This window comes from Crotalus tigris, unplaced genomic scaffold, assembly GCF_016545835.1.
Source record: "Crotalus tigris isolate CLP2741 ecotype Arizona unplaced genomic scaffold, ASM1654583v1 scf7180000019924.707973, whole genome shotgun sequence".
NCBI lineage: Eukaryota > Metazoa > Chordata > Lepidosauria > Squamata > Viperidae > Crotalus > Crotalus tigris.
Window position 1 is genome coordinate 92,377 of NW_024097775.1, and position 16,103 is coordinate 108,479.

At 35.4% G+C, this 16,103-nt stretch overlaps 1 protein-coding gene across 15 annotated transcripts in view; it reads right to left on the reverse strand.

The window, feature by feature from the left end:
* Positions 1-16,103, reverse strand: part of DOCK10 (dedicator of cytokinesis 10) — a 192,298-nt gene that overhangs the window by 43,688 nt on the left and 132,507 nt on the right. For 14 of the 15 annotated variants that reach the window (XM_039364894.1, XM_039364900.1, XM_039364901.1 and 11 more), the window contains exons 16-25: positions 13,488-13,567; positions 12,441-12,628; positions 11,158-11,223; positions 10,151-10,243; positions 7,444-7,567; positions 7,152-7,273; positions 5,527-5,613; positions 4,321-4,413; positions 2,444-2,562; positions 1,064-1,133 (exon numbers count right to left, since the gene is read on the reverse strand). In XM_039364894.1, coding sequence (XP_039220828.1) covers positions 1,064-1,133; positions 2,444-2,562; positions 4,321-4,413; positions 5,527-5,613; positions 7,152-7,273; positions 7,444-7,567; positions 10,151-10,243; positions 11,158-11,223; positions 12,441-12,628; positions 13,488-13,567 — 1,042 coding nt within the window. The remainder of the gene's footprint in view (positions 1-1,063; positions 1,134-2,443; positions 2,563-4,320; positions 4,414-5,526; positions 5,614-7,151; positions 7,274-7,443; positions 7,568-10,150; positions 10,244-11,157; positions 11,224-12,440; positions 12,629-13,487; positions 13,568-16,103) is intronic. The other variant, XM_039364888.1, reaches the window with a different exon arrangement.

The window sequence follows — 16,103 nt, forward strand, 5'->3', positions numbered from 1 at the left end:
GTTACAAGCACAATTAAATGTACTCTTTTAATCATAAAGAGAGAAATTCAATGTATCCCATCCATTACAAATTCTATTTGAATACCCAGCTGTATATATGACAGTGGAAATCCCCATTCCTATCATAACTCCAGTCCCCTTATACAAATGCAAAATCTGCTTTAAAAATTGGAAGTTATTCAGGATCAGAGTTTGAAGTATAAAAATGGTTGCATTAGTATTTTGACATCAAAAAGGGTGAGCAAATATTTGAGTTTGTATAAATTGAAATAATCTCAAAAATTATTAAAATTATTTTAAATGTATTGTAATTAAATGCAATTCTGAAATTATGGATATCAATAACTTCGTCCTTTTCCCTTTTAAAGTCATATCCAATGATAACAAATTAACTTAAAAATATTGATGAGCTTTATTTTTTAATCTGATCTGGCAAAACAAAGACATTGTCTTAATCTGCTTTAGGTTTTTCCCTCCTTAAAATCAACAAATTTGCTTTGTTTCTTTCACTGTGCAAAGTATGCAAAATATTTTAGTAGCTTCTGAGGACTAGTCCAAAGGGCATTTTTACTGGTATTGCATACAAGATATATATTTTAAAGTATTTATAACTAATTTTATCACACATTCATTCAGTACAATGAAGCATTTAGAGTGAAAACTGAATTGAAAAAAACAGAACAAGCAGTGCCAATTCACAAATATGTGCAAAATGTCATGCTGGAAGATTAAAAATGTTCCACATACCATGAACAGGTACAAAACCACTGCAATTTAGACAATAAAAAAGTTCTTGAGAAAATAATAAAAAGCTAAAAAATATTATGCACAAGCTATTTGAAAGCACACAGAAAAATTCCCAACAATGCTCTCTTTATTACAAACTACTGCTGATGTTCACTAGCAATCTTACTGTTTCATGTAAACTCTTGTAAGAGAATCAGCTGATAAATTACCATGGGTGGCAGTTAACACATAATGCTTTGCCAAGATGGCATTAAAATTAACCCTGGAATAAATCTGAAATTTTATAAAGATGTCAGAACAGGTTAAATATTCTTACCTTTATATATGATTGAATATAGTGATCTAATTTTTCTTCATGGAACTTGGCCACAATATCAGTAAAGACCCTGTATTGATTGAGCAGATAAAAAAGATGGCAGTTTCATTTAACAAATAATACAACTAAATGTAAGCAAGTCTATTTAAATTAGTTGTTGTTATTATTATTATTTTAAAAAGTGGCCCTATTTTACAGTCTAAATGCACAGAATGTTTCCAAATGATGTGTAAGAGGCTTGGGTTCTAGGCATTTGCCTTTCCTCTTGGGTGTTGAATTATGCAGTGTACTTTATTCTCTAAGGCAGTGGTTCTCAACCTGTGGGTCAGGACCTCATTTGGGGTCGAACGACCATTTCACGGGGGTCGCCAAACAACGCAGTCTGCCATTTTTTCCCCTTTTCCTTAGCTGTGCTACGCCCTTTTATTCTATTGGCTTTTGAAAGCCAATAGAATAGACTCTCTTGAATAGAGTCTAATTCTATTGGCTTTCAAAAGCCAATAGGAATTGTCCAGGCTGTCTCTGCCCTGCTGAGCCCGCCAAAAGTCCCATTCTACAAACGGTGCTGCACCAGTTGAGTAGTCCTCGACTTACGACTGGTTGAGTAGTCCTCGACTTACGACCGGTTGGGGTCGCGGCATTAAAAAGGTTGAGAACCACTGCTCTAAGCAGAGTAATCTAATGGTTAAAGTTCTAGTGTAGGAGTGGGAGATCTGAATTAGGAGTTCTAATCCTGATTTAGGCACAGCAGCTTGCTGGGTTTCTTTGTCCCAGTCATTCTCCCTCACTTCTAGAATCAATAAACCAGTTCTAAACAATACTTCCAAGAAAACTGCATAGATTTGCCCAGGGAGATGCCAGGAGCAAAGACTGACTTAAAGTCCCATAAACACACTCACATAAAGGCTACTCTGCTGTTTCAAACAGATTTCCATAAAATTCTAGGGTTAACTTTTCTTAATCTTGAAGTTACTGAAGACAAAAGAGAAGTCCATAATCTTAATATACAGAACCCATTTCAAGCTTCAAAATCCATTTTAAAAATATTTGGCCTTTTTAAAAACAAACTTGCCATCTCTCTGAACTTAAAACTTGATTAGTTGGAATATTCTGAAACTTAACTAAATGAATGCTGAAGAGGTCTGTTATATGGCAGACCTGCTTAAAATCTCTTGTCACATTCTGACCAAATCTTTTCCTATGCATGAACTTTTTTATGTGATTGAAATCATTATACAAGCCTAGGAATATCACCCAAACTTTTGAATGTACTCTTTGAAACAAACACTTAAGATGGTTTGATTACAATTTAACAGATTTCAATAACTGCTTCATAAGGCAAACTAAATGAGAACAAAAAGAAAGTACAACAACAAATACCTGGTCACAGCACTTGTTACCTCATCCTCTTTGTTTTGTATAAGAACCCAGAACAGCTGGTTCAGAATCACAGGAAGAAAATTCACAATGACATGGATCTTCTCAATTTTAAGTAAATTCTGATTAAGAAATCAAGCATGAAACAGAGAATAATGTTGTACATTTCCATAAATGTTATATACTCTTTTAAATCAGAGGAACCCAGGTGGCAGCATTGAGCTAGCCTACGCAAAGTCTTGGTAAAGCTAAGTAGGCTGGAGGTAGTGATCCTGGACTAAGAGACCACCAGGAAATTCCAGGGTATTAGACTAGCTGGGGATATTTTAGAAGAAAATAAAGGAAATGACAAACCATTTCCATTTTGTTGTCATAAAAATTACATAGAAGTGTTAATTGTGAATAAAGTCGGACTTGGTGGAGACTTCAAATATATTTCAAACTAAAAGCAGTTAAGCCCACGTTACATATAATTCAACCTTCATTTTAAATAAGAACATGGAGACAGTTACAGAGTTAGAATAGTTAGAATGTACAACATGGATAAGAGAGCTGGGTTTGCCCTTGGTTTGATCATACCGCTTTAACTTTTCCAGATTTAGACTTCAAATATAATTATTGTAGTTTGTTTTGGGTCAGCAAAGTAGCCATGACCAATGTCTTTGTTGATTTAAACTAATGGAATCTATTTTTTGAGCATTTTTAGGAATTGGAGCAGTCTGAAATGGCCTTGGAAGAATCCTAGTGGCACTTATTTATGCAATCATAATATCCTTGGCTTTTTAGGTTGCTAATTTCTTTCTAGGCAACATTCAAATGGTAGACAATAGCATTCAAAGCTGTTATTGGTTGAGTCTTGGTTACTTTCAGGAATATGTCTTTTGTCACTAAATGATTTGCTCTCTTAAGAATTGACCTTCTGTTAAATATGCAAATAATGTCAACAAGTTGTATTGGATCGTTCTCTTAGTTTGCTATACATCAAAATCTTATGTTCTGTAAAGTATATTTACAAAGATAATGTTAATATCTGGGTGATTATGGGAGAGCAAAAAAAATGCTTTTGGGGCCTGCTTCTATTTCAATTTATTATACTGATTGAAAATTGTTTACAGCTATCCTAGGAAACCTAATTTCCAAGAGATTACTTGGAACAATACCTATTTGAGCCGGCAGCGTATGATAAATTGACCATCTAAGAAGGGTCAACTACCATCAGTTATTTATTTGCTTTGAGAAACCAAAGAATGTAACATAATGGTTTGGGTCTAGTTCTATGATTTGCAGGTCCGAACTTTTTGCATACCCTGGTAAATTAAAACATAGAAAAAGGAATCAAGAAGATCTCTTCAGTATGCACCCTTATCTTAAGCTACAATGGCATTGGTTGTATCTTTCAAATCATGATTAGATAAGTAATGGTAAAATTACCGTACACATTATTGTGTAGAATAATATGGATGCAGAGTTCATGATCGAAGAAAAAACAATGCTCAGTCATGACAAGAAGAAAAAAAATCCTTATTAATAAGTAACAAAAATGAAAAAATATGCAACCCAAATGGTGCTGGTTGTTTTTATAATAAACATTTTTCTGGTGATCTATGCCATACTCTGTAATGAGAAATGAGATTTTCTATTTGAAAAATCCATATTATCAATAATGAACATAGATATATAGAAGTTAGTAAATAATTTTTACATGCTGGGTTTTAGGTTAATGTTTATTTTTATGTTCAGACAGTTTTCTTTTCAGCTACTCTGCACTCTTCAGCAATGTATAATTTAGCATTATACTAACAAATGCACACAATTAAGGAGAATTAAAATATACAATACTCATTCATTAGCACAATCGATACCTACATAATTTAACTTACCTTACAGGAGATGATAAAACTTGAGGTAGGTGGCTGTGAGAAATCTCTTTTTCTTTTCTGGCACTGTAGAAAAAATCTGTTCAGATATGGATCCTATAGCAAATGAATATAAAAAAATAGTGTAGTATCAACACAAGTGGCATGCAGTTCTAAAAAATAATAATAATAAGCAGATATTAAAAACAAAATCAGTCCCTTAAGAGACATTTCTCAATAATTCCTTAAAATACATATTTCAACTTTTGATACAATCTAAGCTTAATTTTCCATTCTCTTTTCCATCAATCAGTCAATATTTAAGAATCCAATGTGGTATTATATCAAAATCTGTACAATAAGAATAATGATGATCTATAGAACAACACTCTGCAGTTTGTCTAAATAGAGTGTTTATGCTTGTGTTTCATTGAGTTATGTTAAATACTGATCTGAGGCCTGAAATAATAAGGAGATCCCCTTAGAAATATGCCATTGTACATATTTATTTTCTAAAAACATGATCAAAATCTTGCAAGATTTCCAAATCTTGCAAAACTGATTGCTATCAAATGAAGTTTAAGAACACCAAATTCTGAAAGTTGTGAAAGTCAATACTTCCTGAACCTAGATAATATCATATATTTGTAATTATTATTAAAATAATGGTAGGGTTTTTTTAAAATAAATAAATAGGGCAGCTGTGCCATTACATGAAATTGTACAAGGGCATATAACGAAGGTTATTGACCTTTAGGCTAATCCATCTATTCAGAAGTCTTCAATTCTTTGCAGGATTACTGAATCCTGTTTGTTAAAAAAAACAAATTTTATGAAAATTGAGAAGTTAGATTGGAAGCTCTGACAACTGATAATTTTGTCTTTTGTTGGAATTCTAATATATGGCTCCAAAAATATAGCCATGGATTGTTTATTATTTTATTGAAATTCTAAATATGACTGCTTTTTGCTGAAAATATCAAATATGCCAGATTTGCTGTCAGTATGTTGTTTTGACTATTTAAGGATAATCTGTCCTAAAACTTTCTATACGTTGATTATGATTTCCTATTTCAGAATGGTTAAAAGTAGAAGCCAAAATATTTTATTTCTTTGGAATCCAAATAAAAAATTCTGCATGGCTCTCACACACAGACGTTAACTTTTTTTTTTTTTAGTTTGCATTTCTTTCACTTCTACTTTTTCTCTTTAACATAGACAATGCTTTACCTGAGTGTAAACAGTGGACACAGTAAACAGTGACACTTTGAAGAGTGGCTTTCCTCCATCTACCCACTTAATATCACTTCCACTCTGCTGTGAAAAAAGAAAAAAGTGGAAATGAGTTCTTCTTCTAGCTTATGAACCTATTCTATGCTTAGAATACTAAAAATATTTCAGCACTAACACAGTATCCTCATTAGCATCATCATTTATAGATTGCATTAGTTGTTTCTCTGTCTCTGTCTCTGTCTCTCTCTGTCTCTGTCTCTCTCTGTATATAGCAGAATATATTTTATTTATTGGGAAGAATTTCACATTTTGTGTAAGGCCATCCTTAATAGCTAGAGTTTTCAAAAATTCTGTTCAAGTGAGAAACCTATTTTTCTTCCAACAAATCACAGTCAAGAAACATATCATGAAATCAAATGCTTTTGCAGTATGGGAATAAACAATGGAGATATGTGGATAATCATACAAATTTTTCCTACCCCAATTCTAACTAAAAAGTCAAATTGCTCAATGCACTACAAATAATAATTCCCTGGGCATTTCAGACCTGCTCCAATTTCTAAAAATCTTCAAAAAATAGATTCCATTACATTGTATGCAAAGTAGATTTGATGGTGCATATGTGCCTAATTCATTCAAACTGAAATCATGTATTTATTTGCAGATATTGATAACAAATAACAGTCCATCATGAAGTTACAGAGATGTATCGGTTATAAATAAAAGCTCAATAAAAATAGGTGTCTTCACAATGCCAGTTATTGCCATTGGGGAACCCAGACTTGGTAGGACAGTGGTTCTCAACCTTTTTAATGCCGCGACCCCCAACCGGTCGTAAGTCGAAGACTACTCAACTGGTGCAGCACCGTTTGCAGAATGGGACTTTTGGCGGGCTCAGCAGGACAGAGACAGCCTGGACAATTCCTATTGGCTTTTGAAAGCCAATAGAATTAGACTCTATTCAAGAGAGTCTATTCTATTGGCTTTCAAAAGCCAATAGAATAAAAGGGAGTAGCACAGCTAAGGAAATGGCAGACTGCGTTGTTTGGCGACCCCCGTGAAATGGTCATTTGACCCCAAATGGGGTCCCGACCCAAAGATTGAGACCCACTGTGGTCGGAGATTGTCAAGTGCCTTGTTGGATTGCTTATTGTCGCCAGGGGTGGAGGGTTATTATTTTTACTCTTTTTATATTGTTTTTTTATTTTTTGTAAGCTGCCCGGAGTCGTCGAAAGTGAGTGAACGGCCATATAAATTCTTAAAATAAAATAAAATAATAATCATTGAAAAATATGAAAGAAAAATCAAGTAATCTAAACTGCATGTAAAGGGAAGATATTTTCATATAACATTATAAACACTCAGAACAGTCTATTTATAAGAAGAGATGCATGTATCAATGCATTTATTTATTTATTGTCAGAAATATTTTTTGCTCAATTCCAATCAAAGAACTCAAATAAGCAAGGATTCAGAGAAGCACAAAATCCTATGGCTAACATGCTATGTATGTGACAGAGCTTCAGAATAATTTTACTCATGACACTTAATGTCATTAACATTAAAGCACAAGATTGCTTTACAAGGAATAAAACAAAGAAGAAGTAAGTAAAACACAACACCTTCCCAACTGCAGGATCCTGAAGATTTAAATAAGAGGGAGGTAGAATGGTTGCCACTGGTATGCTATGTTCTCGAGAGATTAGTTGATCATCTTTCAGCAAAGGCAGCCAAGCATATCCCACTGTATTGAAAACAGATGTTAACACTAAAACATTTTGATGTATTTAAATATAAAGAAATAACAGTTAACAGAAAGAGAATATCTCAACTGCTTGACCTAGATCAAGGAGAGAAAGTATATAACAATAATACAGACAGTGAGTATTTGAGAAAAAAATCCAGTATAGGTACCTGAGGTTTCCAGGGCCTCTTTCTTTTTGGTATTAGCTTTTGCATTTATGTCACAGGTAACATGATAAAATGAAAACAGAATATGATGTTTCTTATGAAGTTTTGTTGGCAGCTCAATTTTTATCTGAAACGTAAAACATTACATCCATCTTAAGTGTTAACTGAATAAAAGCAAAGAGAAGATAGGAGGTCCTAATTCTGATCTTGAACTATTATTATTCTATAGGTGCTCTTAAAGGCCAAGAAGATCAAAAGGAATTCATTACAGATAATATATCAGGATTGCCAAGGATAATATATTACCAAGATTAGTTTGGCATAGGAGGGATAGGGAAGGGGAACCTCCTTCCTATGTAATATGCTTACTTGGGCTTCAAGGAAGGCACCAGTCATGATCCCATAAGTAATGTGTTTACTTGGGCTTCAAGAAAAGCACCAGGCTTAGTGAAGTATCTGTAGTCAAATAAGAGACTCTGGTGGCTTTCAGAGTCACTGCTCTGCAGTAAGTAAGATCCTGTATATTAAACTGAGCTCTTGATATCAAATGGGATTGCTGTTCTGAAGTAAACTTAATGCTATGTAATATCTAGACCTGCTGTCATTGGGTATGAAGACAAGTGGCTTTGGAGTTCATGGCCTTTATAAGGAAGCCATGGACTTGACCTAAGTCACTGAGGTCCTTATACATAGCAGGGATCACAACTTCATAAAGTTTTTGTCTTTAGGCAATAGCAACGTCAGCTGCCTATGGGGATCACTCTCTGTAATTGCTCTCCACTAGAGGAAGACAGGATCTGTTTGATCAGCCCATCCCATGTGCCTTATGGAGCCTGGAGGTTTCAAATGGAGTTTGGGATTGTTCTCAAGTCTCTGATACATAGTGTGAGAGATCTTGTTCTCTACTTAGAATTGACAGAGAATGGTAGTTATAACTCCTCTGCCTGTGGATCCTGTGACTCAAAGTCTCTAGAACACTACTTCAGAAAACAGCACTTGTCCTACCAAACACATCTAAGAGCCTTTATTAAGGACTACCTCATGTGAAAATAGTGACAAAACATAAACATTGTTCAGCTCCTAACACATCTGCAAATAATTAGCTGGTAGATCTGTTTAGGGTGGCTCAGATCCTCTTGGGGAAATAAATCCCCAAATATCACTGTGAGAAGTATTCAAAGCATGTGGTAAATAAAGTTACTTGTATTTGGACTATGGCTCTGCAGCGCCTTTGGTATAATCTGTAGTATAACCTGCTAGAATATCTGGGAAGATTTGAGCCTCTTGGTCTTGAGTAAATGGACAATCCTCAGAATTGTAAGCTCAGTTACCTATATACTAGGCTCATAATCTTGCCTAGGAGGTGAAGTATGGTGAGCACAGGCAATGGGCAGTTGTTCCTTGAGCAAGCATGTGATCCCATCAGCCGTAAGAAACTAGTAATCCAAACCTTGTTCAAGAAATCATCCTATATCTGGATATTTTTTGTCTGGTTTTCAATCTTTTCTTTTAGAGAAAGGTTCTGGAGAAGGTGTTCAGCCTACATTTTCAGAGAGATCCAGAAGATATTGACTATTTGGACTCTAGATGCAGGCCTAGAAATAGTATTGAGACTTCAAAATGGTGATGGTATTCTTGACGACTTTAATCTAGTAGCAGCTTTTGATAATATTAAATATATCCTTCTGATTTAGGGGTATAGGAATACAAAGGCATGGTGTTGCAATGCTTCTTTTCCTTCTTCCAAGGTGGTCCATTCACTCCAGTATGTGGAGGAAAAGATCAAATCCTAGGCACCTGGCTTTCAGGTTTACTTAGCACTCTATCTTCTTCCCACTCCTATTTAACATTTACATGAAATCATTGAACTCAACCAGTCCTGGGATTGTATGATTCTGTTCATGGTTGCTTGTTCCCTAGTCCATCCTCTCTGTATAATTGCAAAATATTCAACATGGAAGCTGCAATTTGCCCCAGCATGCCCATGTTATATCATTTTATCTAAAAACCAGTTTGAAAATTTGAGGAAATGTGTCACATTTACACTCTTCTACTATATACAAGAGTCAGTTTGTCTGATGGTTAAGGCACCAGGATAGAAAGCTGGAGGCTGTGAGTTCAAGTTACGCCTGAGTCATGAAAGGCAACTGGGTGACTTTGGGCCAGTAACTCTCTCTCGGCCCAATCCACTCACAGGATTGTTGTTCTGAGAAAATGGAGGACGAAGTTGTGTTGGATATTTTTGATACCTTGAATTATTTATAAAATACAAACAAATAAATACTCTTTGTAGCATTCAGACATATTATTTCTGTGATTAGCTGTGATTATCTGTGTCTTACTAAAGTCCTTCCCTGTCAACAGATTTTGCATGGTCTGAATCCCTTCTATCATGTAATGCCATCTGATGGAACACAGGAAGCATGTCTTCTTTCATAGCACTTGCCCTATAGAATATCTTTCTCCCAAAGGTGATGACACTACCATGATGGATTTTTGAAAGCAACTGAAGACCTTGCTGTCTTATGGTTCAGGGTGTTGAGTTATTCTGCTCTGAGAATAGTTTTTAAGAGATATTATGGAGGTGAATGGTTGTCCTCACTTACAAATAATTCACTAAAGTCCTTAACAACCTATTTTTTCAAAAGTATCTTTGATATACCTGTCTATTATAACAGTATGTATAAAATTACAGAAAGAGAAAACTGACCTCATCGTAGAAATCAGGGTTTTGTGAATGATGTAGCACAGCTGTATAAGCTGCTGAGATAAATAATGGTCCACCAGGCTTCCCATAGATACACTGTTTAAAGAGACATTGCTTTAAGTTTTGTGGACTTTACTAGAAATAACTGATTCTGAAGTCATATCTTAGAAGACATTTTCAGCCTCATAGCATCACGGAACCTTTGGGCCAAAAACATATAAAAAAATTAAAAATGTCTGAAATCTCATGAGATTTCAAATGGAGAATGCCAAAAAAGATCTGATAAGCAAACTCAAAAGATTTTGGAGCATTAAAAAAAAAAAACTGGAGGGGAGATTTTTTTTCCAGGCCATTGTGTAAGATTACATGATTGTACACAGAATGTGAAAAACCGGTATACATGGTATTTTTTTTAATAGACAAAGAGGAGAATAGAACTACATCAGAAGTCAAAATGACAAGAATCAAACTAGTAAAATTACTTTATTTCTTAAATTTACTTGTTAAATAACTATTACTAATATCTTTACTTAGCAGTTTCTAGCAATTGCCTCCATCTACCCACCCCACCAAAAGAAAAAAAATGGTAGGAACACAAAAAATCTTTGATGAGCTTATATACTGCAGTTCTCTGAAACTGAGAAGCTAATGACAATGATCAGTGCATTCACACATGGTATGCAGAATGCCTGAATTCGGCATTTCTCCTGTTGATCATTCATCTTCATCAACATGTTTACCTCAGTTATGAAAGAACATTGAGATTTATCAAGAATTTTCCATTTCATCATGTTGCATAAAATCTTGTCAGTGACCATACAGTAGAACTGGCATTTGCCAGACAAGCCCTGCATTGATAGCTGTTATAAACCACTGTTATAGAAATGTTGGGAAAAAATTATTAGGCTAATGATTTTGTAAAAGTGTAGATCACAATCACTTCATTACATGGTATACAAGGAAATCTGCTCCACCACATTATGCTGCAGCTGGAATTCATCTTAACTTACCTTCACTGGCTTGGCTTCTTCTTCATCTGAGTTTTTAAATTCAATGCACACTGTTATATTCCGTGCCTGTAATACAAATATAAATACAGATCACTAGTTTTCCGCTTAGAAGTTCTGTGAAACATACAGTCTTTTCCAGAACTGTCACAATATTGCCAACTGAGAGTAAAGCCCTTAAGTGAAATAAATTCAGAGTGGAAAATGGAAAGATTTAACTTCTTGAAACTTCAGGTCAGCTGTATTATTTGAAAAGTAAATATGTTTAAGAATGTAGCATATATGAAAATAGATTGAAGCCTGTAAACTTAAAAGTAACATGTGCATGTATATGCATATAAACATGAACAGGAAAAAATGGAAGAACAGAACAAGAAAAAACAGAAAATAGAAATTGCACAACTGCAATTCTGTTTAATTTTCATGTGGATGGCTTTGAAACAAGTCCCAGGTTTTCAGTGAAACCTATTTTTCTGAAAATATGAATCACCAGTACATATTCCATTACATTATAGTACCTACTCTATTGCCATTCAGTTTTAATATTGAAATAGGCATGAAAGGTTAATGTGAGGAAAGCAAAAAGAGAAAAATGTCCACCAGGAATAGTAATTCATGTACAAGCAATAAAACCAACCATATAAACATTTAGCGGTGATTGAGATTTCAAAGACAATATGATGCTCTTCAATAAAGAACAATTAACAAATGAATCAGAAAAAGCATCCACTATTCCTTTTGCCTACTTACTGTTCTCTTGCTAGGATAACCCAGAGGATAAACCACTCCAATATTATACAGAGACTTCTCATCTAATGACCACAATTGGGCTAGAATTTCCATTGCTAATCAAGATGGTTATTATGTAAGTCATGTCGGATTTAACAATCTTTTTTGACATGGTTGTTAATGAATTACTGCAGTGAATAACACAGTTGTTATGTGAATCTGGCTTAATACATTAAGATTGCTTGTTGGAAGCCATCTGGGAAGGACACGAATGGCAGTCACATAACCTGGGACATTGCAACTGTCATAAACTACATGGTAGGGGTCAAGCATCCAAATTTTGATTATGTAACCGTAGGGATGGTGCATTGGTTGTAAGTATGAGGACTGGCCTTAAGTCCTAGCACTTTTTTTCAGTGCTATTGTAACTTTGAATGGTGATTAAACAAATGATCATAAGTATTCCTGTATTCCAAATTGCCTATAGAACTTATGAAGCCTATTTTTAAGTAAACATGCCAAAGAATGCTTGGTTGTTGTACCGTTGATGGCCATACCTTGTTGAAGCATTTTTGGTTATCGTATTTCAGATGTTTGGGATAGATATACATTTGGTTTTTATATATTTTATAAGCCTGAGAATATTTTGTAGATTCTTGAATAAATTCTTCCACTTCCACTGTTGGTTGATGGTTCTTGATATTATTGAATGGTTTGATTGGTATAAAAGATGATGTTATAGAATCTGGAGAAAGAAAACAAAAGAAAAATCCATTCACTATTTAAAATATTGTCTTTTTTAAAAAACTGCAATTTGGCAAATCTATGAATGCATTAGAATGCAAAATATTGCCTTTTTAAAAAAGACTGCAATCTGGCAAGTCAATGACCAGAGCGTCTATCCTTTGGGACCCTTTTCCAACAATAGTTACTCCATTACTTCAAGCAATGATCAGCAGGAAGAGAAATTTCTTCTTTTCCCTGTTGCCACATGTATAATTTCCACATTGTTCCAAATAACCATTAGGACTAACTTTTTGGAGGTGTACCATGATTACATAAGAGAGGAGATGGCCACTGAAATTCACGACTCTTTATTCTGTTTATTACATGCATCTCTCCAGTGGAGGAATGCAATAATATATGATGCTTTTTTGAGCCACAAAGCTTCTATTACATATATTTAAGTGGAATTGAAAGTTGAAATGGAAAAAATCTGATTAACAGTGGAAATCACGCCACTATTTTAGTTTATATTTAAGAAATTTAGAAAAGTATTTCTTAAATTAGTATCCTAGAAATATATGACAAAATATAAAATATGATAATTCACAAAGCACATTTTGAGGTAGAAAGGATAGTCTTTCTAACCACCTTTCATTAGCAAATCCCTTTATATATTTTATGCATAATACCATGATTTTAACTGCCACACTATTAACAAGGTAAAATCTATATTCTCTTGATCTCCTGCCTAAACTCTGCTCTTGAATACAGCAACCACAAAATCAATTTAAAGCACATAAATTATAAAGAACAATCTCTTGCATTCTTTTCTTGGACGGTTTATGCATTGTAGACTTTTTATAAAATAAGTTTATTACTTGGATGCTCCAACGGCAGCCAATCAACAGCAATTTCTAAACTTCCAGGGATAATCTGAATTTTATTAATTTTCTCAGTTCTGTAAACATAAAAAGAATAGTGTTTTACATTACTGATATCAAAGTAAAGTAAATGCCATAAGTAATTAAAGTATGAAAAAATTTAAAAAATAGTTTATTTATTTTAATATTTCTATTATCTCAATAGAGTTACAGAGGTATACAATAGATGAACACACTATATTCAAACAGCATAAAAACATAAATGGTTACAAAATAAAAATGAAGTAAATTTATGGCAGAAAATGTATAAACACATTAAAATGATGGATACTAAAAGTCTGATCTAGGAAGAGGAAACCAAGCTGAATCCTTCCTCATGTCCCACAAGACCATTGCCATCAAAGGCATGGGGAAAAGATCACAGAAGCTTGATTGTTTGATTCAGAAAGTTTATTATATTTTTACTATATTTGCTTATACAAATATAGTAAAAACTGGCATCCTGAAAAATGCAATACAGATAGTCCTCATTTAGTGACCATTCGAAATTACAATAGCACTGAATGCATTGTCTTCATGATCATGTGATCAAAATTTGGACGCTTGGCAACCGGCATGTATTTATGACTACTGCAGTGTCCCAGGTCATGTGATCACTTTTTGTGAACTTCTGCCAAGCAAAGACAATGGGGAAGCCAGATTTATTTAACAACCATATTACTAACTTAACAACTGAAGTGAATCACTTAACAACTGTGGCAAGAAAGGTCATAAAATGGGGCAAAATTCACTTAGTAACTGTGTTGATTAGCAATGTGAATTCTGGGCACAATTGTGGTTGTAAGTCTACCTATATAAATAATTAAAATTAAAAAAAAACCCACCATTATCTATTTTACCAAGTGAGCTTTTTAGTGAAAAGGGTAACAACAACAACTAGAACAACAATAACAACAATAATAATAAAGTTGGAAGGGACCGTGGAGGTCATCTAGTCCAACCCCCTGCTCAGGCAGGAAAACTTATATCATTTCAGACAAATTCACAGCTTCTGGAGGCAGGTTGTTCCACTGATTAATTGTTCTAACTGTCAGGAAATTTCTCCTTAGTTCTAGGTTGTTTCTCTCTTCAGCTTGTTTCCATCCATTGCTTCTTGTCCTGCCTTCAGTGCTTTGGAGAATAGCTTGACTCCCTCTTCTTTGTGGCAAACCCTGATATATTGGAACACTGCTATAATGTCACCCCTCATCCTTCACTTCATTAGACTAGACATTCCCAATTCCAGCAACCATTCCTTATAAGTTTTAGTCTCCAGTCCCATGATCATCTTTGCTGCTCTTCTCTGTATTCTTTCTAGAGTCTCAACATTTTTTTTACATCGTGATGACCAAACCTGGATGCAGTATTCCAAGTGTGGCTTACCAAGGCATTGTAGAGTGGTATTAACACTTCACGTGATCTTGATTCTATCCCTCTGTTAATGCAGCCTAGCGCTGTGTTGGCTTTTTTGGCAGCTGCAGCACACTGCTGGCTCATATTTAAGTGATTGTCCACTAGGACTCCAAGATCCCTCTCACAGTTACTACTATTGAGGAAGGTACCTCCTAAATTATATCTTTGCATTTGATTTTTCTTGCCTAAATGTAGAACCTTACTTTTTTCACCATTGAATTTCATTTTATTAGATAGCACCCAATGTTCAAGTCTGTCAATATCCTTCTGTATCTTAAGCCCATCTTCTGGACTATTGGCTATTCCTGCCAGCTTAGTGTCTTCTGCAAATTTGATGAGTTCCCCATTTATTCCCTCATCCAAATCATTGATGAAGATGTTGAAGAACACCGGGCCCAGAACAGAGCCCTGGGCAACCCACTACACACTTCCCTTCATGTAGATAAAGTTCCATTGAGGACCACACGCTGAGTACAGCTGGTCAGCCAGCTACGAACCTATCTGGTGGTGATGCTAGGTGTTATGTCCCGAGCCTTGCAAACGGCTCGGGCGTTTGCAGGCAGTCCCGGGCAGGTGCAAGCTGCCCGGGACCAGACAGGCTGTTGCCAGTGCTTGTGCGCATGCGTGGGTGCTGGCGCGGGAAAAGTATCGCATTTACCCGAGAAATGTCTATATAAGAAGCTGGGAGGTTTTGGGAGCTGCTGAAGCCATCTACTTGTAAGCTGAACGCAGAATAAAGAAAACTGAGAACTTCAACTGCTTCTCGTGTCTGCTTTCCGCCAAGGACTCAACACTGGCGACGAGGTGGGATTGCCTTACACCGCCTGGAAAGGAAGAAGTGTAAGCTTACCCAAGTGAGTCCTGAGCGGTGGAACGGCGTCGACTCGGCAGCTACCCGCCAATCCAGTGCGCATTCGGGGGTAGGCTGGCTGATAGACCCGTCTCCTGAAGATGGCGAAAATTGGAAGGCTTTCGGAATTCGACGTCTCACATCCAGAGCGGTGGGAGTCATACGTAGCCAGGGTGGAGAACTACTTCAAGGCAAACCAAGTGAGGGAAGAGAGCTTGAAGGCTGCCACCCTGCTTTGTGTTTGCGGTCAAGACGCCTTCGACATCGCAGAAAACCTTGCAGCACCTGTTCCAGTAGAGTCTGTCAGCTAC